General features: G+C 44.0%; 1 protein-coding gene across 2 annotated transcripts in view; it reads left to right on the top strand.

The window, feature by feature from the left end:
• The window catches only part of Mcc (MCC regulator of WNT signaling pathway), a 339,919-nt gene that overhangs the window by 282,703 nt on the left and 34,133 nt on the right, over positions 1–23,083 (top strand). For both annotated transcript variants that reach the window (XM_051201036.1, XM_051201037.1), the window contains 5 exons: positions 370–576; positions 13,183–13,329; positions 14,362–14,451; positions 15,578–15,726; positions 21,131–21,271. In XM_051201036.1, coding sequence (XP_051056993.1) covers positions 370–576; positions 13,183–13,329; positions 14,362–14,451; positions 15,578–15,726; positions 21,131–21,271 — 734 coding nt within the window. The remainder of the gene's footprint in view (positions 1–369; positions 577–13,182; positions 13,330–14,361; positions 14,452–15,577; positions 15,727–21,130; positions 21,272–23,083) is intronic.

The raw sequence follows: 23,083 nt of genomic DNA, 5'->3' as shown, positions 1-23,083 counted from the left end.
CTTACAATTAGAATTTGTGTACATCCTGCAACCCCGTGTTAGTCACGGCTTTATCACTCACTGGCCTGCTGCCTTGATGCAAATTGACCAACTCTGGAGCTCCTAAAGGAAATAAACACTGTGTGGGAACCACACACAGACTCAGCTCCAAGAAGAGACCCTGTTGTCCTTAACTCTGGGGACTGCTGAGTAGCATAGACTATGATGTGGGCAATGATAGTCTCATCTGAATCTGAAGAGAGAATGACCCAGAGGTGTCCCTATGTACATAAGGCTCTATATCCCACTCCTGGGCTCACAAGCTCCTGCTTCCTGTCCCCTTTCTCCAAGGGAACAAACATGGCTTTGATGTATGACTGTGTTTTTCAGACAGTTGAAGAGATTGAGGGAGTTCTTGGTCGGGACCTTTATCCCAACCTGGCTGAGGAGCGGTCCCGGTGGGAGAAAGAGCTGGCTGGACTTCGGGAAGAGAATGAAAGCCTGACCGCAATGCTGTGTAGTAAAGAAGAGGAGCTGAACCGGACCAAGGCCACCATGAACGCCATCCGCGAGGAGCGTGACAGGCTCCGGAGAAGGGTGAGCATGCAGCTAGGCCTGGCTTAGGTAGAGTTGGAGGGGCGGACAGGCAGAGCCAAGGCATCTGAGGGAGAGAGTCCAGAGCCTGGAATCTTAGGGAATCTCAGTCTTGGAAATCGCCAGGTCCTTCCAGTTCTGAAGTCATTCCTGAAAGTAGATCAGAGATCCTTAGAGTAAAGCTAAGATTAAAAAAGCAGTCTTCCCAGGAATCCTAAATCTGCATAGATGCTAAAATTATGTCAGGGCAGCAAGTCTCAGTCTACACTGTTGGAACATGCTTCTTCCACTAGCTTAATTAAAATACTCTGTTAAGACAGTCTAATGATCCCGGATAATGAAATCAACAACTAACTTATCTACCATCATGGAGCCCTCATCTGGTAGTTGATGAAAACAGAAGCAAACACCCTACCTAAACACTGAGTCGAACTAGAATCCAGATGCAGAGGGAGAGGACAAGACCAGGTTGCAGAAACACATAAAGACAGCTGACCTGAAAAAGGAGGAGCTAATGGGCTCCCAGACTGATAGCTGGGAATCCAGCATGGGACTGACTCAGGCCCCCCTGAATATGGGCCTCAGCTAGAAGGACTGAGCAGTCTAAGGGACCTCAGACAGTGGAACCAGGATGTATTCCTGGTGCACAAAACAACCTTGTGGACACATCCTCCATGGAGGGATACTGCCTTAAAAAAAAAAAAAAAGACAGTCTAATGATATTTTCATAATTAGAAAACATAGACATTTCCTCCTAGTTCTTTCCACGTTTTTCTTTAACTCTATAGTAGCTCCTCTCATTTATGTGGAATAACAAATCTCTTCTATAGATTATTATACTGTATGAGTGTATGGGTGTCTGTGTGCTTGTGTGTATATGTATGTATGGAGATGCATTTGTGTAGTGTGCACATATGTGGGCTTGTACAGGTGTATGTGAGAGAGTGGCAGGGATGTCCTGGTATACTCACAAGGACCCGCCCTGGTTAGAGAACTACAGTAACAGGCCATGTTTCTGTCAACAAAGATGCTGGTGTTCCAACAGTGAAGCATTGGCGCTGACTTCTGAAGGTGCATGTCCACCTGCCAGAGCCTGCAAATTCTTCTTTGTCTGGCTATGGCTTTGAACTGTGACCAGGCTGAGGGTGGAAGGGTTCATTCTTCTATCAGAAACAATCCTTTCTGAACTTTGCTTTGAATTACGAGGCTCCTATTGCTCTCAGTCTCGACTGAGACAGTATGGGAGGTTGCTCCCTTGCCTTTCCCTGACTGGTGATGCAGCATGTGGAGTTGAACGAGAGGAGTCTAGGAGGTTCATGGGCCATTAACATTTCTGTCTCCTTAACCTGGGAAGTAACTTGTCTTTCAATACAGTTGTCATATGTAAACCAATGTTTTGTTTTGTTTGTTTTTGTTTTGTTGTTGTTGTTGTTTTGTTTTTTGAGACAGGGTTTCTCTGTGTAACAGTCCTGACTGTCCTGGAACTCAGTTTGTACATCAGTCTGGTCTTGAACTCACTGATATCTACCTGCCTCTGCCTCCCAGGTGCTAGAATTAAAGGCGTGTACCACCTCTACCTGGCATAATTTTGTTCTTTAAAGATCTGTTTTCGTTGTTTTAATTGTGTGTGTGTGTGTGTGTGTATGTATGTGTGTGTGTCTCATTATGTATTTGTGCTTGAGAGGGTACAGATGCCTGTAGTGTTGGCCAGAAGGTATTAGATCCCTGGAGTTGGAATTACAGGTGGTTGTAAGCTGCCCTACAGTCCTCTGGAAGAGCAGTAAGCCAGTATTAACTGCTGAGCTATCTCTCCAGTTATTCCGTTTGTACTCTGTCTGCAAATATTCTTAATTTTCATTAGGTATAGATATGAACAAATTACTAGCTTTGAAGGTTGTTAACTCTGTCCTTCATTGTGGGTGATGCCATAATTAAGGAGCCACTTTCCTGCCTCTATCTGGACAGCATCTTTCTGAACTCACATAAGTGTGGTCAGATACCCAGCTGTATCTGATACTACCTTCACACGTGGGGGCTGTAAACCTCCCTAGTCAGCAAAGGCTGGGTCTGGCAATCCTGATGAAGTTGACTTAGCATGGAGGCTTATACCACTTGTAATTTCCTGGGTCACACTCTCCATCTCTATAACTGATAGTCTAATTAGATGTGTGATCACTCTTACAGTGTACATGCTGATGGCTCATGTTTTGCAAGGGAATTATTGGCCTTCAATGTAACCATATATTGTGGTTTAAAATACGTTTTTCCCCCCTCTAACACAGATTAGTGAAGCACAGAGAGCCTTTGGTTGTAACTCAAAAAAAAAAAAAAAAAAAAAGTCAGTCTCCTGGCCATCCAGAGTTTTTTCCAGCTCTTGAGGCCAGCACAAAAGAGTACCGTACTCTGGAGGGACATCATATACCAGAGCCCCAGAGCCAGACTGCCTGGACTCACAGCCTGACCTGCAAAGGTACTGTGAGTCTTTGGCAAGAAACCTGACCTCTCTAGGCCTGTTTGCTTTATAATAAAGATGATGATGATAATACCTGGTGTGGCTGATTAAATAATACTCACAAAATAGTTACACTGTGGCAAGCATGCAGTAAATGGTCAAAAATGAGTGGTAATTGTTTTGAGTAAAATCAAGATTTGAGTAACATGGAAGATTTACCTTTATATGTTCTTTTTATCAGTAAGAACTCTTAGGTGTTTGCACATCTCTAACCTGGACAAGATTAAATATAAACATATGCACATGTGGGTACATACTCATTTCAGTCAAAATATATATATATATATATATATATATATATATATATATTTTACCCATCAGTCTTGCCCTTATTATATTTTATATAAGTGTATATAATGTGTACCTCATTTATCTTCAAATAACAAAATTTGAAGGAATGTGCATTGTTTCTTCAAATGTCCTCTGGAATTTGTATATTTACCATGGAGCTAGATTAACTTCTTTTCATTTCTAGATAATTGTGAACCTTAAAGAATTTTCTAGATGTTTTTGAATGCCAGTGTTTTTTTGGAGTTTACATACTGGATGACTTCCACCCCACATTACCCAGCACATGTCATTTTCCCGAAGAGGGATCTGTCTCTTGTGGTCTAATGTTTGCCTGACCTGCAGACTTTGAGAGTGAAAAGGTCCAATTTCATTTTGGTCTCTGTGAGTCTGCATGATGTATATCTGTTTTGCCTTTCTGTCTCTGTTGTAGCTCTGAGCTCACAATTCATCAATGTTCCCTGAAAAGCAATTGGGGCCACATGTTTTCCCTTTGCCCATCTTCACCGCTTAGATTTGATGAGATCAATACAATTGGTCCTTGTCCCCTGCCTGCAATTAAACCAAGTGCTCTCCGTAGGTCTTCTGAGCCTTGTTCAAGATTTAATTAAATTAGATCTTTAATGCAGGCAGTTAACAAATTGGGCTAGTTGGCAGCAGTAACTAAGGGACAGCAGGCAAATATTATTACTGGTTTCAGTTCATTATCAAATAAGGCAATCATTTGATTCAGAGTATCCTATGTAACCACTTATTTCCCCACACTTATTTCCCCATACTTACAAAAACAGATTCAAAGTCAGCAAAGTAGGATTAGCGACTGAAGAAAAACATTTTTTTCTTGCATTCATTTATACTCCTCATAAATGATTAGCCTTCTCTGGCCAGGTAGGGGATCGCAGTTATAAACTGGATACAATCCCTGTCTTCAGGGATATTGGACAGCAGTTGCACTGTTATAGGCTGGTGGATAAGGACATGTACTGGCAAGTTACAGTTTCTCTATTCTCTTTGCGGTTTTGCCCTAAATTGCTTAGGTCAGCTGCTGTGAAGCCAAAATGCTCAATTCTTTCCCCAGTCTGTTTGGCTCTGGTGTGTGAGTTAGCTTGTGGGAGCCCATTCCCTGTGGTGGGATGCCATGCTCAGCCTTAATGCAGAGGGGAGGGGCCTGGGCCTGCCTCAACTTAATGGGCCAGGCTTTGTTGACTCCTCATGGGAACCCTTACCCATTGGGAGGAATGGATGGGGGTGGGCTGGAGGGGAGGGGGCGGCAAGAGTAGGGGGGATGGGATGAGGTCAAGAGGAGGGGTGGGAGGGAGAACTGTGAACTGTAAGATGAAATTAAAATGAATGAGAGAGAGAGAGAGAGAAAGAAAGAAAGAAAGAGAAAGAAAGAAAGAAAGAAAGAGAAAAAGAAAGAATGAAAGAAAGAAAGAAAGAAAGAAAGAAAGAAAGAAAGGAAGAAGAAAAAGAATTCTGGGACTACAAAGACAGCAAATCCATGTGCCATTGAATCAAATAGACTTGAAACTAATAGACCACAGCCGTCTCTTTGGAAGCCTTCTATTCTTTAGGAAGTTGTGCATATCCATGGCATAAGATGATGGGAACAATTTTTTCCTTATGCCCTGCATTCCACCTGAGTCTTTTCTGTGTGTCTTGAAGTGAGTTCCACCTCCCTCTCTAGGGGTTAGCTTAGACTCCCCGGTCAGCATTATAGTTGACATTATCTAGTAGCCCACAATTTAGGCCCTGGCAGCCTCACTTCAAGATGCCCTGTTCACCAATGTCTTCCTCAGACTGCTTTCTTGGGTGCTCTCCCCGCCCTCTTCTTCATTTCTGTTCCTTCCTCCCACGCAGACTGGCAGTTAGTAAGTATTCTATTAATAGTGACCTAGCTGTCAGGTTCCATAGGTCTCAGCAAATCTCCTCTTACAGCATCTTAACACACCCTAAGTGAAAAACGAAATGATCTTAGGAGAAAGCTCTTTGTGGGTGCTACTCTAGGTACTGTGAGCCCCCGTGAACACTGCTGATAATGCAAGCTCCCTCCCTGCCGCATGATGGGGAAACTTTATTGGGACTTTAATCAGAGACTGGTCAGAGCTCTGAAGATGCCACCTTCCTGGGAGTGGTTCCAAGGTCCCCTAGGAAGTCTGTGCTCACACCTTGTGCTGAGGAGCATTGAGGTAATGCCTCTGGTTGTCACCCTTGTGTTTGACCCTCTATCCCTGCCCTTGCTGTAACTTTGAAGTTGCTCAGGGCTAACTCTTGACTATAAAGGAAATAGCTGTCAAAGTATCAGAACTCTTCAAAGAAATTAGGGGTGCAGACAGATCACTCACCCTTTCTCCTGTGTAGCCAGCCTTTCGATAACCAGATCCGGGTGCTTTCCTGGGCTGAAGAACAAAGGAGAACACACCTGCCAAACCCTAGAGCTATGGGAACAGCTTATGTTTTCCCTTCCTATTTTGTGGTCTGCTTCAACCACCTCAAATTGCTATTATTGGTGATAGCATAGCACTTGCCTAAAGTACTGTGTAAGTTAGTGTCCTAAGAATAAACCTGTATTTTCTACACTTGGATTCTCATTTCTCATTTAAAGGCTCCATGAAGAGTCTTCTGAAATCTCCACTAAGAGGTTGGTTCTCTGCCAAATTGAACCTCCTGGGATCAAAGTAGGCAGCTTTCCCCATGGGGATAGACATTATGTTGAACTCTTCTTTCTGGTCTACTGGGTTGGGATTTGTCTCTCCCGCACCAGTTCCAATATATAGCAAAACCGTGACTTATAGCGTAATTGCCTGAAATAGCAGCTACCTGTGAGCATGGTCACATGTAATCTCAAAGCAGGCTCATTTGTTCATGGCTAATAGTGTTCCTTGTTCTACCTGGGACCCTTGTGCCACTTTTAGTTCTTGCGTATTGTTTACCCTCAAGCCACATTCATAGGTGATGTGAGCAGCCGATGCATTTGTCTTATCCACACAACTGCCCGTGTTAGCCATGTCCCAGCATCACACTTTCTGGGCCTCCTGTCTGAGGAGCTGTCTCTGGGCACACCCACAAGATACTTGTCTGTGACAACTCCAACACCAAGTCCCTGACCTCCAACACCCTGCTTTCTGTCTGTGTTCTTGGCTCTGGTCTTTATGATATTTACTTTCTTGCATGTTTGTGTTTTAATTTGTTCCTGGACCCTGAGATAAACCAGCTGATTGTATTTCTTGGTTAAAGTTGTCCTGGCTGGGCTCTGGGAACTTCTCTTTCAATTGATTTCTTCCTTTGATGGTCTCATCTCCTTTTCTCCGTTCAGCTTGTGTCTGTGCAGTGTTTTTAATTCATACAAGTGTGTCTGTGCTGTAGTCCTTGCTTGCTCCCCATCCCATTCCCCCTTGCACAGACTCTGAAAGCGTCCATATGACTATGCATATCTCTGCTCAGGTGTGTGCATGAGCTTGTAGGTTCTGTGTGACCAGCTATGACCCTGACTGGATGGCCACCAAATCCCCCAGGCTTCCTGCTTCTGGCAAACACAGCCTGGAGGCACAGTGCCTTGAACAGGTCAGTGCATGGGGGATTTCTCTGGAGTCTGCATGCTGAGTCCTTGGGTGGATGAGTTCCCTCTTGGACCAGGTCTGCCAGTGGCCTTCTATTCAGCTTTGACAGTCTGTGTGCGCTGCACATAAACAGAGGATGTCTGTCCCACATCACTGCTCATTCTTGCCCTCCCTGTTGCTCTTTCCCACTGTCTCCCAGCTTTAATTGTCTAAATCTGTGTCTTAGGAAGTTCTGTTGGCAAAGATCTAAGAGCAATAAATCTATCGTCATGAGAGTGCCTTTATTTTTGCCCAAAACTTTAAAACTTTTTTTTTTAATCATTCAGTTTACTTCGTAACTAACACATAAAAATGTTAATAAATTGTACCCAGGGATGGTATTCCATGTTTTGAAACATGTAGCATTGTGTAATGTTTAAATCCATTTAAATGTATTTGTATCCTCAAGCGATTGTGATTTCTTAATGGTAAAAGTCCTCAAAATTCTTTATTGTAGCTCTCTGAAGTGTATAATACATAGTTGTCACCAGAGTGGCCATATACTCCAAGAGCATGCAGGAACTTCTGACTCCTCCCTGTAACTTAGTAACCGTAGATTAACCCCACCCACCCCTACTGGGTCCCACCCCTACCAGGTTCCTCTCCTACCAGGTCCCATTCCCAGTCCCTGGTAAACACCATTCTACTCTCAGCTTTTTCTCCTCTATTTTTTGTGCGTGCGTGCGTGTGTGTGTGTGTGTGTGTGTGTGTGTGTATGTGTGTGTGTGTGAGCATCTGTGTGTATGTGCATGTATATATATGTATGTATGTGTGTATGAATGTGTGAGAGAGCAGTGTATATGCATGTGTATATATGTATGTGTGTGTATGAATGTGTGAGAGCACATGTGTGTATGTGCATGTATATACGTATGTGTGTATACATGTATGTATGAATTGTGTGAGCACGTATGTGTATGTACATGTATATGTGTGTGTGTATGAATGTATGTGAGCATATGTGTGTATGTGCCTGTATATGTATATATGTATATATGTGTGTATGAATGTATGAATGTGTGAGAGCACATGTGTGTATACTGTGGAAGCCTGAGGTGGTTAACAGGAATCATCTGTGATCACCCTTACTTAGTCAAACACAGAGCTTGCCTATATAGCTTGCTCTGAGATCCTCTGTCTAGACCTTGCAAGAGTGGAAATTACAGCCAGGCCATTGTCCCCTCACCCTGAATCTAGTGGGTTATGGGTATCTAAAACCCTGTCCTCTTGCTTGTGTGGTAAGTACTTTAACTATTTAACCATCTCCAGCCCTACTTTTAAAAATACTTTTTATTAGTAGCCAAATTTTTGATGTTATTAAAATATGCAAATGTGTTTATGGAAATGTGGTGTTTCAGTGCATATACAATGAGTAATGTGAAGTCAGGTCAGACACATCTGCTCAGGGATTTCTGATTAATTTTATAATGGAAAATTAAAAATCCTTCCTCAGGCTCATTGAATTGTAGGGAATGTAGTCATGACGTGTGTGGTGGCTTGAATGAGAATGGCCCCCATAGGCTCATACCTTTGAATATTTGACTCTCAGTGGCCATTTGAAAGAGGCTTGTCACTGAGGCTGGGCTTTGAGGTTAAGAAGTAACTCAATTCCCAGACTCCCTCCCTCCCTCCCTCCCTCCCTCCCTCCCTCCCTCCCTCCCATTTGTGGCACAAAAGCTCCAAACCCTTAAATAAGAATCAGAAGAGGCAGGAATCTGCTATCTGGGAACGAGACAGTTGATGGTTTCTGCTGACACTTCTTCAGAGTGGAATTCCATCACGTTTGGTAGATCCAGAGCCAAGAATCTTACCTTATACACTGCCAGAGTCTCAGTGTTTGGAGCAGATCAACTTCCCTGCATCAGCATGGGCATTAGTTATGTACTGAAGAAAACAGCCTCTTAGGGTCAGGGGCTGGGGCTGAGGAACCCAATTCCAAAGGGTTGTCAGGGTGATATCTACTTTTCCTAGACATGCCAGTTTTCCCATCACATATGCTTTAATTCTTGGCTGCCCCAATACAGAAAGAAAGAAAGAAAGAGAGAGAGAGAGAGATCCCATGTTTTGTAGAGAAAAAGCATATTTCCTTTAATTAAAAACATCTTTAATAGAAGATGGGTTTATCAGGTAATTACTACAAATATAATGTTTTGAAAAAGTTATTTTTAAAAATGATTTATTTATTTTTATTTCAGGTGCATTTGTATTTTGCCGGCATACATGCTTGTGTGAGAATGTCAGATCCCCTGGAGGTAGAGTTACAGGCAATTTTAAACTGCCCGTGGGTGCTGGGAACTGAAGAACAGCCAGTGCTCTTAACTGCTGAGCCATCTCTCCAGCCTTCCCCCAAAAAAGTTATTCTTAATATTTCTAGGGCTCCAAATTTCCAAGTGGGCAGTGGGGCCACACCCTCTTCACATCTGGAAAGGAGCCACCTTCATTACTTCTTTCAACTCCTGAAGCTCAGAGCTCTGGATTAGCAGTCATTCTCTGTGTTCATCTCCCTCCTCATGGCCTTCACTGGGTCTTAAATCTCAGCCTCAGATGAAGCCCACACTAAATCCACGTCGATCTCGGAGATAGTATCATCCAGTCTACAAAGTCTGTTCTGAAATAAAACCACATTGACAGGCATAATGTTAAATTTGGGCGTCACAATTGAGGGAATTCCAATCCAACCATGTTGCATGGGAAGAGTGATTAGGAGATCACTGGTACCTGCCTCCCAGTCCTCACCTAAGCTAACTTGGTTTATTGGGTAGCCTTCAGTTCCAGGTATTGGGTCATTTAATTTCACCCCAAATTTATAGAAGGTCTTGTATTCCCTTCAATTGCCCTTCTTTCTGTATAGCTAACTAGACTCCCTTCAGCTGGTTTTTCTCCTGCTGCTGAACACTGTCATTAAGAAATAAAACATCATCCAAAAGGAAGATGTTTGTCATCCTTTTTCATAGGGTCCCCAGCTTTTCAAATGAAAACATAGACTTAGAAATTACTTAAGCACAAGAATGCATATGCAATTGTCTGAAAACAGTTTGAAGGGACATATGAACCCATTCTGTTTTAACTTGCAGTGTTACTTAGCTTTTCCATGGTCAACATTCAGTACATTCATGATTAGGAAGGCAAGCATTTCTAAAACATAGGACATTTTAAATGGTGTTTTAATATATTTGCTAGGATTATTTGTATTTTTCAAAAGGAAACCATGGTGGCTCACGCCTGAATCTTTGCACTGGAGAAACTGAAGCAGGGCAATTGCTATAAGATCCAAGGCCAGCCTGGGCTAAAGAATAAGATCCTGACTCAAAAAACCGAACCAGCCAAACAAACCAAGATGAGTGGGCTGATGGGTGCCCTAGGAGCAGGCCAATGATTGTTTCCTGTTCTGTGAAGGCTGGGTGTAAGTTTTAGAGTGATGTTAACTCTTTTTTAATTGTTCAGGACCTCACAGACTCCAACAGGGAAGCTGCCTGGGTACATAGTGGAAGCACAGGCCCTTGCCCTCTGCAGAGTGTTCTGATAGACCTCCATATAGACTTTGGTTTGTTGGGGACTATTCCAGAAAAATTTCTCATCGAGAATTCTCTTTGACTCTGGCAGACATGTTTGACTATTCCAGAAAAATCTCTCATTAACAATTCTCTTTGCTTCTAGCAGACATGTGTCTTTATGGTCTGTACCCTGTTTTGAGGTGGCCTAGTCTGTACCCTGTTTTGGCCTGTGTCTGTTGTTTTGTGAGGATACTGCACATTTCTAGCAAGTCCCGCCTTCTGGAAGCCACAGAAAAGCATTAGAATTTTTTGATCAGCTTCACTATTGAATGCAATTTGCTCCAAGGGAATCTCCCTATTTTGGCTTATAATAATACATTGATGAATTATTGAAATTTCAATTACTTTTGGTTCCCAAGATAGCAGAGTGGAGGTAGCCCAGACATTCATATGAAAGCTTTCAATGAGAAGCTCTTAGAGAAGGGGGCTGGGTATCTATTCTTTGCCCTTGCCTGGAAGGGCTGTGGCAGGAAGGGCTGGCACAGGGGTTTGGCTGTGTTCTGCCTATCTGTAAGACCATAATGCTTTGTAGCCTTGAGTCAGCCACTCTAGGTATGTTTCCCTGACATCTAGCAGGACATTTTTGGGGATCTCATTAGATATATAGATTCCTGGCTTTTTGTAGCACCCATAAATCTAAAACACTGCGGTGGGGCTCTGCCCTCTGGGTTTTTGACTAGGCCTGTAAGGGGGATCTGGTAAACCATAAAATTTGGCAAACCATACTCTAAATGTCAAGTATGTCTTCTTGCTGACCGAGTCTGATGCTTCATTCACAAGAACTTTTGGGTGTTGTAGTCAAGCTGAAGTATAATAAACCAGACAGCACTTCCCAGTAATTCTAGCACTCAAGAGGTAAAGACAAGAGGATCAGAAGTTCAAGGTCCCCTTGGCTGCATAGTGAGTATAATAATAGTCCTTGTCCTCTGATGATTAAAGTGTGCCCATGGTTATCAGGAAGGTAGCAATTGTTCCCATCTACTGGAATATTTCTCTCCTTGGAGGTCACAGTCACAGAGCAGTAACCACAGATAAATGATATTTAGATATTCATTGTGTATTAATGTGTCATGTTTTATATTTTTTTAATTTTATGTGTATGAGTGTTTTCTGTGCATGTGTCATTGTGCATCATATTTGTGACTGGTGCCTGTGTAGGCTATAACAGGGCATCCGGTCCCCTGGCACTATAGTTAGTTATAGACAGTTATGAGCCTCCATGTGGGTACTTCAAATTGAATCCCAGTCTTCTGGAAGAGCAGCCAGTGTTTTTTTTTTTTTTTTTTTTTTTTTTGTTTGTTTGTTTACATATAATATTTTTTCACTTAAATTTGCAAAAAGCTTGTATTATATGTCAATCCCAGTTCCGTCACCCTCCCATTCCCCATCCCTTTCTGTTCTCCAGGGAGGATGAGGCCTTTCATGGGGGAATCTTCTAAGTCTGTCATATCATTTGGAACAGGGCCTAGGCCCTCCTCCATGTGTCTAGGCTTAAATGCTATCCTAGAACCTTCATCCAGCAGCTGATGGAAGCAGAAGCAGAGACCCACAGTTAAACTGAGCCGAACTCCTGGAATCCAATTGCAGAGAGGGAGGAGTGATGAGCAAAGAGGTCAACACCAGACTAGAGAAACCCACAGAAACAGCTGATCTCAACAAGGGGGAGCTCATGGGCCCCAGACTAATAGCTGGGAAACCAGCATAGACTGACCCAGATTCCCTGAACATGGAGTTAGTTAGGAGGACTGGGCAGCCTATGGGGCCTCTAGTAATGGATCAGTATTCATCCCTAGTATATGAATGGATTTTGGGAGCCCATCCCACAAAGAGGGATACTCTCTCAGCCAGTGTTCTTAACCCTGAGTTTTTATGCTTTGGCTATTTAGATGACTGTAGCAGGGGAGCTCCTAGCCTTGGCTATCTGGAGGAAAACCGCTGGTAGCTGCAGTCACTCCATCCTGGCCTCACCTGTCTCCCAAAGCCCCTGCCTCTAGTAACAGTTTATCCAGTCCCGAATATCTTCCCTACACTGTGCATACAGTTCTATTCCCTGACCGCACACTACCTCGCCATGTCTGCTAAGCCCACCCCTGACAGTCTCCTGTGGAACCCAGTACTCCTACCATGTGCATGCCTCCTTACACTCTCTGGGGTCACTTCAGGTGGAAGCAAAGTCTTTCCGAGTTCTGCTGTCTTGGAGCACTTGGGAACGATGTTCCTAGCACATGCGTCCGCGCGCACGTGTGTGTGTGTGTGTGTGTGTGTGTGTGTGTGTGTGTGAGAGAGAGAGAGAGAGAGAGAGAGTGTGTGTGTGAAGACTGTTCACTAGCCTTGCGTGGGCTCTGAGTTTCCTAAGACTAGAGATCATATCCTTCTTTGCACTGCCCACCGTAGCATCAGGTGCTTCTCTGCTATATGAACAAACACTCCTTAATGGTGTGCCACCTCCTGGCTTGGGAGCATCCATTGCTTAGTTTGCATACTCACCTTCCTGCTTGTAAATAACAGATGATGGGTTAGCAGTGATGCCACTTAAGGGTACCATGTGCTTGACCAGCTTAGCATTACAGTTGGAAACCTTGCCATTGACTGTCTGGCTTCTTTGCCCTTTAACCTGAGAAATGACCAGCTCCATCTAAAGGGATTATGGTTTCAGGTCCGAGAGCTCCAAACTCGGCTGCAGAGTGTCCAGGCCACTGGACCTTCTAGCCCTGGCCGCCTCACTTCAGCCAATCGCCCGATTAACCCCAGCACTGGAGAGCTAAGCACCAGCAGTAGCAGCAATGACATCCCCATCGCCAAGGTGAGCTCCTGAGGATGAGCCTGGCGGGTTGGAAATCTTCTTATCTGAAAACCGCAGCTGTGGCTGAGCCCACCATTGTGCAGGCATACCAGTAGGGGTATACCCCAGGGGTTTCCCCTGGGACTGAATGTCAATTCACAATCCAAGTCAAGCTGCAGGGAGCGATAACCCACTAATAGGTTTATGTCTCTCTCAGTTGCAACCGTATAGCCGCTCTCATTAATCAGCCTGCTGGAAAATGTCATAGCTGACAAGCCATTGTGGAGAGTTCTGTCAAGTGAGACCTTGGGGTAGATGGATACTTGCTGTCAAGGAACTAAGGTTCAGCCCTTAGGGGACCCTAAGTGATAAAGCAATGATTTTCCACCTCAGAAGACTGATAGCTATGAGAGCAAAATAACACATCACAGAACTAAGTGTAAGAGTTGCAAGCCTGTAATTCAAGCGAGGAGGCAGAGGCAGGAGGATCACTTTGAATTCCAGGCTGGCCACCCAGGGGTCCATAGTGAGACACTGTCACAAAAAAAGAGTACATTGTTACCACTTGTTCCCTGCCACAGCACCCAATGCTTTTGTACAATCTTCTAAAGAGAACCTGTCATGCGGTACAAATGGCAGGTGTCTTCCTGCCCGGCAGCCCTGTTAGTCTCCACAAGGAAGGCTATTTCTGAGCCTTTAAGTAAGTTAGGTGAAACCATGGTTTTCTCAAGCATGAGTGATTTTTTTTTTTTTTTTTTTTTTTTTTTTGTTCCCTGAGGAACATTTTGAAGGTTACACCTGGAGTGTTGCTGGCATCTTGTGGCTAGAGTCAGAGATGCTGCACAATAACCTAAGGGGCCACAGCAGCTCCCCTCCCCAAGATGTCCAGCCCCAAAGGTGTAGGTGCTGAGGCTGAGAAGCCTCGTTTCAAGTTTATGGTAGCAGTGTTTTGATGAATCGCTTTACTTGAAATGGCTAAAAATTGTGTAAGTATGGACTCAATTTATGTGGGGGAGTAGTGTTGACTTTCCAATTTTTTTTTTTCGTTTGAAGATTGCTGAGAGAGTGAAGCTATCAAAGACAAGATCTGAATCATCATCATCTGATCGGCCAGTCCTGGGATCAGAAATCAGTAGCATTGGGGTGAGTGTAGGTGAAGGAAAAGGGAAGAAAGGACCCAATATAGCTGCACAGACCATGGCTCCTACAGGATACAAATGTTGTTATTTCCAATTCATCAGTTAATTATATAATAAACCATAACACTTTCATTCCACAGAGGCAAAGTAAAACATATAAAGTTTCTAAATGATAAATTGCTACTTCAGCTTTAAGGGCGATATCTCCTCCCACCCCACCCCACCCCTAACACACTTGAAATCTTCCAAAGAATAAATACCATGCATTTAGTTACTGGTGATGCCACTGAATGTCTTGAAGTATCTGCTTTACATCACCTTGCCTGACAGAGACCCAGGGAATTGCAAAACTCCAAACGAACTGTCTTTGCACATACATCTTGAAGGGAACATACTGATCATCCAGGGATGGGGGATGCTGTCTTTGAAGTGTGGTCCAAAGCTAGCAGAGAATGGACAGGACCTACCTGATTGGTATGAGAGTCTTCATAGCTAGAACCTGGAACCTCCAGGGGTAAGGCTGGTGGCTGGTGACAGGACAAAGGAAGAGTTTCAGTTCTCTTAAGGAGAATGTTTTTATGATTAGACATGAAGCTGGGAGATCTAGTTGGATGAATCTAAGGCAAGAGGAGAGAACCTAAGAGACAACCCCAAAACTCACTTTCATTTCCTAATTTGAACTTTAACCCTGAGCCAAAAAACCACATGAATTTAGGTTCTGTGTCCAAACCAAACTGTGAGGGCAGAGGGAACAGCCTCTCTTTTGGACCACAGTCACCAGAGAATGTGACTATCAAGTATCAGGAGTCTAGGGTAAGAGAAGGAAGCCTAGACTGTATTTAACTTGCAGAACTTTCAGGACTCTAAGAGAACTGATCTTCTGCTCGTTGATTCTTAGCATCACTTAGGAGATGCAGCTGTAAGCTGATGTGTCTCATAGAATGCTTTCACAGTTGTTTTTTAATGCCCCTATTATGCCAACTGAGACCCATGAGACTCAGAAGGGTAACTGTCACCTGGTGCCAAATTCCTAAAGAATCTTGCCTGTAAGTTGTTTATGTGTAAACTGTATCTGGGGACCAGTGTTCCTGACCTGGCATCTCTGGAGGGTATTATGTTCATTTGTACAGGTTTCTAGCAGCGTGGCTGAACACCTAGCCCACTCACTACAGGACTGCTCCAATATCCAGGAAATTTTCCAAACACTCTACTCACATGGATCTGCCATCTCTGAAAGCAAGATTAGAGAGTTTGAGGTGGAAACGGAACGATTGAATAGGTGAGAGCAATCTGGTGTATTCCATCAGGGGAGGGGCTGGGGGGTTGGAGCTGCTCTCCATCTCTGTCCAAAGGTTCATCCAAATTGGCTTGTGGGTTGTGAGCTGCAGTAAGATGGCCTGGCTGGTGGGATTGAGATGGAGGAGTGCTTGTGGCAGTCAGGGTCAACTTCAAGGGGCTGGGACACACATTCACACGGAGCCTCGTGCTTAGGGAGGCTGCACAGATGTACTGTGTGACTCTTCTATACTATTCTAAGTCCTTAATACTGTATGAACAAGGGGCCTCACCTTCGCATTTCACTCTGTACCTTGTGAAGTATGCATCAAGTCCTGGGAGCAATCCATGGAGAATGTCATAGATGGCTGCAAAGTATATGGGCCTGTGCCATAGAGAGGCACACTGGGAAAAGCCCTGGAATGTTGAGTCAGTGTCTGGGGCTGCTTGTGTTTGCCAGAAGGAGCAAAGGCAATGTGCCGGAGCCATTCTTGGCACTGGCCCGGCATATTGCTCTAATTCTATGCATTTTCTGAGGGCTGACTGATTTTCTTTATGCTCATGCAGAAATAGGATGTCCTTTCCTAACTGGATGAGTTTACCATAGAACAGCTTTATCGATTCTTCCTGATTCTCTTGCTATAGACAGTTGTAGTATGCACTCCTGCCTCCTGGCAAAGACAAGCTGGGGTGTAATCTCAGTGATGAGGGAGCTGCTTCAAAAGCTAAGTAGTACCATAGCCAAACCCACTAACCACACTGACTCAGAGTCTAGTCCATGACAGCGGAATGGCCCGTTCAACCGTCTCCAAGAATGATGTGGCTGCATTGACTTGGCAGTCTTTAGTGAGAGCCCAGGAAGATTTTGGAAGGCTCATAAGCTAATCAAGAAGGAATGTGAACACTAACTCCAATCTACCATTGCTGAATTCCATTCCTCTTGTGTGTGACAAGATGGACTAAATCAAGCTAGCCCATTACTCCTCCCTGATAAGAAGTTGTTTCAGCTCTGGAGAACAAAGGAACTGTGGTGATCTAGGTCATTTTAAAGATTATTTTCTTAAATTGACATGCTTGTGTCTATGTCTGTGTGCATATGAGCACATGAGTACCAGGTACCCATGGAGGCCAGAAGCATCAGATCTCCCAGGAGCAAGAGTTATAGGAGCTTGTAAGCGGCCCAGCATAGGTGCTGGGAATCGAACTCAGATGTTCTGCAAGAATAGTATGTGCTTTTAACTGCTGAACCATCTCTCCAGCTCCATCCATTTTAAATCTTGAACTTAAAAGGTTTCCTTATAAAATCCAAGTACTTTACAGTACTAGTCCTGATGATCACCTAGAAGCAAGGCAGAAGCACTTTTCCGCACTGGCCTCAAAATGCACAGACCTGAATCAGATACGCCCTTTGCGACTGAATGAAACCATATGCCTACAGCGGGCCCTGTGCCTGTATGTCTTCAGCCTTTAGCTGAAGATCTTTTCTCTGTGATTTCAAAGGTCTGCTTTGTTGCTGAACTTGGGGGAGGTACCTTCCTTCTCAGTAACATGCACCCAGGAGAGAACAAAGAAGGGGTACTATTTAGTACTTGAAGCTCAGCTCACAATGGATGCTCACACAAAACCTCTTCATGCCCAACTTGTGAGGATAAGGCTACTCTCCTGCAAATGAAAAAAAAAAAAAAAAGGCTTTGAAGTTGAAAGTTAAGCAGTGAAGTCTAGAGCAGCTATTTAACAAAGGCAGAATTCCAGACCCTGCCCTTTGCCCTTACCCTGTTGTCCTGTGTTCATAGCTGTGGCCTGGAACCTGGGGCTTCTAAGAAACACTGTTACTCCAAATAATGACTGTTATTTGATTGCCTCAGTTAAAGGCCTAATACTCCTTTTTAAAAAATGCTAGCCTTTGACTCAGACTTCCTTGGGGTGGGGATCATACCTGCACAAAACTGTCTTTGCACATGTCACACATCTATGTTCAGTACCTACTGTGCACTACAGTATGAAAAGCAAATCAAAACAGAGACGGCCCCTGATCTCATGAAGTTTATATTCTGTTAGAAAATATAAATGAAACGAACTAGAAGAAGCTCCAAGAAAAGACGTCTCCAGGACCCCGAAAGAATGAAGAGTTATTTATTTGTCATTGTTATCACTTTGGATGCTGGAGGTTAAAGCCAGGACCCTATACAAGCTTTCCAACCATTCATCACTGAGCTATGTCCTTTGTCCGAGGTTGTTCCTAGACAAGGGGCTGGTAAGATGTCTCTAAAGAGAGCAGGTTTAAAGGAAAAGGGAGCAACGATTGCAAGGCTGCAAGAGTCTTGCCCTCCAGGCTGGACAAAGGTGATATAAAGGAGGAACCATCCAAAGACCCGTGGGACTGGGCTAGCGAGGCCCTGGAAGATGTACAGGGAGCAAGGCAGGGTACCAGACAGGAGCTGGCATGGGTGCAGATTCAGATTCCATGGCAGATTTTACTCTTTAGCCTAAATATAGTTAGAAGGCATTTTTAAACGGGAAGAACAAAACCTGTTCTGCCGTCTGGAGCTTAGAGGTAAAGGACAGCAAGGGCCGGAGCAGAGACATGGCTGTGACAGTGGGCTGGGAGGCACAGAACATAATGGGTTCAGAATATGAGAAGCTTCAGCCACATTGAGTCTGGCTGCAAGGAAGGGTCGGGTGATGGCAGGTGAATGGCTGTGGTGACTACTAATATGGGGAAGGTGGAGGAGAGATGGTTGAAGAAAATGAAGCATCCCCTTCACTGTTAAATTGGAGGAAGTGTGCGGCCCTCCCGAATGGAAATGCCAGGAGGCAGCTGATGTGTGGGACTGGCACTCAGAGGGAGGTGTGGGCTAGAAAAGATGGGAAGCCATGGAAACAGGGATGCCTCTTGGGAGTCCTCGATTGGATAGAACCACCCCTAAGGAGAGTGTTGGCAGAAGATAGGACCCCAAGCTTGAGCCCCAGGAAACGCCAACCATCACAGCCTTTACAGTCAGAAGACCAGCTTGAAAAAGGAAGGCATTTCAGCAGGGATAGTTTACACTCAGCCACATGGAGGTCAGTAGTGGAGTACATGACTTCTAATTAGCAGGGACTAAATAGAGAGTGGGGACTGTTGAAAGAAACCAAAAAGAACGAAAACAGGAAAACGTGTATTTCTAATACCTTACTATGTCACATAGGAGTCTTCATTACTCTTCTAGAAGAGTTGCCCTATAGGCAACTCTATGCTCATCTAAAATTTATGCTCAAGGCCAGTGACTTCCACACCCCATCACCCTCAGGAGTCTCTTATAGTTTCTAAATCTCTTAAAGACTTGCTGCTATGAACACTGAGACTGAGTGGCTTCTATGGAAAATGAACGACCACACCCAGCTATTTTAGGACAGAAAATGGAGAAGCTAAAGGGTTTACATTTGTTTTCTGACTTTTCCTCAAATGACATCTCCCATCACTCAAGCTCATTGCTTGGAATATACAGTTATGAATCTGATATAAATCTTAAACTTTTTACTGCTGGTTGCACCAGGCACTGGTATGGCTGGATATCCACCCTAGAAGGCTCTTTAGACATGGTATTGGGTATATAGACTTTTCTTTTCTGCCAGACAGTCCCCAAACAACCACACAGAGATTAGATATTAATTATAAATGCTTGGCTGGTAGCTCAGGCTGTCTTTTAGCTAGCTCTTGTAACTTAAATTAATCCATTTCTATTAATCTATGTGCTGTCCTGAGGCTCTTTGACCTGGTCTATGAACTTCCCATCCTGCTTGCTCTATCTCTAGTGGTGTTTCCTCAGACTCTGCCCTTCTCCCCAGCATTCTCTCTGCCCTGAAAATCCTGCCTAGCCACAGGCCAGTCAGTTTTTTTGTTAACTATGAGAGCAACACATCTTCACAGTGTGCACATTGTTCCTCAGCAGATCCCCGGTCCATTCCCCACATAGGGACAACCCGGTGGCATTTTCCCGATTGCTCACTGACTCACCTTTTGCTAGTGGCCTATGGAATATGGTTAAGAGCATAGGATCTGGGCTGACCAGCCTGGTTAAGTTCCAGGTCAAGGAACTTGACCTTTCAGCATCTGCATCTCCTCATCTGGGTGGCAGGGGTGATCGCATCTGATTGAGCAGGCTGCTGGAAGGGTGACCCAGCACAGGCTCAGCCATGACCTCTATGACCATGGTGTGGTCTACTGCCCCATGCAGTGTGGCTTGTTGCAGCATAGTTGGAGTTACTTTGAAGGGATATGGGGTGCCAGAACTGTCCCGTTCCTTATAGTGTTAGAGCCATGGCCTCACACAGTACAGGTACACGGCGTAGGCAAAGCATAGCTGGGTACCAGTCTAATTTGTTGTTGATGTTGTCTTTTGACTTTTGAGTCAGGGTCTCTCTACATAGCCATAGCTGTCCTGGAACTCACTGTGAGGAGCAGTTGGCCTTGAACCTTAAGAGATCCACCTAACTCTTGAGTGCTGAGATTAAAGATGTGCACCACTCCATTCAGCCCGTAGTTTTTACTTTTGATCCACACTGAATTTAATAGTTGTTAATACTTGATAAAATGCCCAACAATGCCACACCACCTTTGTGTGTATGTGTGTGTGTGTGTGTGAGTGAGTGATGTATACAAATTCATGTGCATCTGTGTGTGTGTATGTGTGGAGGAAAAGATAAACACCAAGCGTCTTTCTCAACACTCTTTCACCTTCTTTTCATGAGGCAGCGTCTCTTATCTGAATCTGGAGCTCGCCAATTTGGTTAGGCTGTCTGGTGAGCAAACTCCATAGCTCTCCCTTTCTTCACCTCCCAGGGCTGGGATTACAGACAATGCCACTTTGCCTGGCTTTTTTTTTTTAAATGGGTGCTAGGGATTGAACTCAGCTTCTTGTGCTTTTGCCACAAGCATTTCACTTTCCTGAGCTGTGTCTCCAGCCTCCCATGTCACCTTGTGTTATCTATATATATGCATCTGTGTGCATATATTTGTCTGTGTTGTGTATGTGCTCATGTGTGTCCTCACCTGTGCATGTGTGTAAAAGCCAGGAGTTAACATTAGGCATCTTCTATTGTTCTTCACCTTAGTGTTTGAGATGGGGGCCTCTCATCAAACCCTGAGCTTACTCACTGGCTAGGCTGGCTGGCCAGCAATCTCCGGGAAGCTGCTTGACTCTGGTCCTCACCCACCATCCCCACATCCCTAGACTTACAGATGCAAGCCACAGTGCCTGGATGGGGAACTACACACAGGTCCTCATGCTTGCATGGCAAGCACTTTATCTGCTGGTCCTCCCCCTGCTGTGTTTTCTTCACATGACTATCCTGCCTACATGTCAGGGAGACAAGAAAATGTCAGATCACAGTCCTGGTGTGTGAAATCAGTATCTCTTTCTTTGTAGCCGGATTGAGCACCTCAAATCCCAGAACGATCTCCTCACCATAACCCTGGAGGAATGTAAAAGCAATGCTGAGAGGATGAGCATGCTGGTGGGAAAATACGAATCCAACGCCACAGCACTGAGGCTCGCCTTGCAGTACAGGTAGGAGAGCCAGAAAGTGGAAGACATCCGGGGTATTCCTTTGTTTGTTTTTTTTTTTTTAACTGTTGTTGTTTTTTAATGTTTATTTTTTAATTTATATTTTCATTTACTGTGTGCATGCATGCATGCATGCACGCATGAGTGCATACATGCCACAATGCATGTGTGAAAATCAGGAGAGAACATGAGAATCTTTTTTCTCTATCTACCGTGTGGGTTCCAGGTTTCGAACCTAGGTCATCAGGCTTGGCCAAAAGTGCCTTCTTCACCGGCTGAGCCATCTCGCTGGCCCCATTCTGGTATTCTTGCAGCTACTTTGTTACATGTGTATCTGTAGCAATCTTGAACATAAAAGTACAAGCCAGATTTTTTTTTAAAGCCATAACTAGAGACTTGGACTGGCAAATATTAGTGTGGTTTATACTGAAAACTAATTAGTGCCCTTCGACAATTAGGAGAATCAGACACTAAATATGTGGCGGTATTGCTTGGTATGTCCCCACTAGCCAATTCAGACTAAAGATGAATTCCTTTAAGTAATTCCACTCAAAATATCAGTGTTTGGGGCCAGGGAGATGGCTTACTAAGTGGATAAAGGCACTTGCCACCAAACCTGATGTCTTGAGTTCTAGCCATGGAACCCACATGGTAGAAAGTAAGAACCCTCCCTCTCTTGCCAATTGTCCTCTGACCTCCACACATGCACTGCAGGCTCCACCATCACCACAAAAATACACAAGAAATAAGCATTAAAACTCCTTATGAAAACTTTCAGCTTTTGAGTTATATTTTCATTTGTTCCCTCTGTTCTTTATTCATAATCATATATTTTGGATTGTTATAAGCAGTGCCTTATATTCTTTTCAGTTTATGATAGTTTTTGTTTGCTTTCAGTCCTGGAGAGTAAGCCCAGGTATTTACACAAACTAGGCATAATCCTTATTTTTATTACCTACCTGCCTATCATCTGTCTGTCTGTCTGTGTATATATCTATCTATTGTCTCCATCCATCCATCCATCCATCCATCCATCCATCCATCCATCCATCCATCCATCCCCAAGTCAGGGTGAGTCAGGGTTTCAATGTGTAGCCCTGGAACATGTTTTTGCTTTGTAGAACAGGCTGGCTAGAAACCAACAGAAATCTGCTTACCTCTGCCTCTCAAGTGCCCGGATTAAAGGTGTGCACCACCATACCTGGCCTATTTTTATTTTTTAATTATTTTTTTAACTTTAAAAACATTTCTCATACAGTGTATTTTGATCATATCTCCTTCTCCCCCAATGCCTGTTAGAACCTCCATACCTCCCTAACCACTCAACTTTTTATTCTTTCTCTCTTACTTTCCCCCCCAAAATCAAAAAAACCCAAAACCCTCTAAAAATGAAAAACAAAATAAGTATATGACCAATAAGACAAAACAGTGCCTAAACAAAACAAGACAAAATAAAGAGTACCTCCCCCACAAAAGTCTTGGAGTCTATTTCCTGTCAGCCAACTACTCCTGGGCCAGTGACACCCCACTAGAGGAAACTGATGTTCCCTTTGCTAGTGGGTATCAGTTGCTGATAGCTTCTTGGTTATATGGAGCCCATGTCCTTTTCTGCTTTCAGTGCTAAGAGCCTGTCTGGCTTTGACCTGTGCAGGTGTTACACATGCCTGATGTGGTTTTCAATTACTGCTGAGTAGTCTGATTGTGGATGGCTGAATCACCTGCAGATTTTATGCCTTTAACTTTGTTCATTTTTCTAAGAGTACTTTGAAGACATCAGGCATTAAAATAATTCAACAGTAAATAAGCCTAATACAG

This window comes from Phodopus roborovskii, unplaced genomic scaffold (genome assembly GCF_943737965.1).
Source record: "Phodopus roborovskii unplaced genomic scaffold, PHOROB, whole genome shotgun sequence".
Lineage (NCBI taxonomy): Eukaryota > Metazoa > Chordata > Mammalia > Rodentia > Cricetidae > Phodopus > Phodopus roborovskii.
This window is presented reverse-complemented; position numbering and strand designations above follow the sequence as displayed.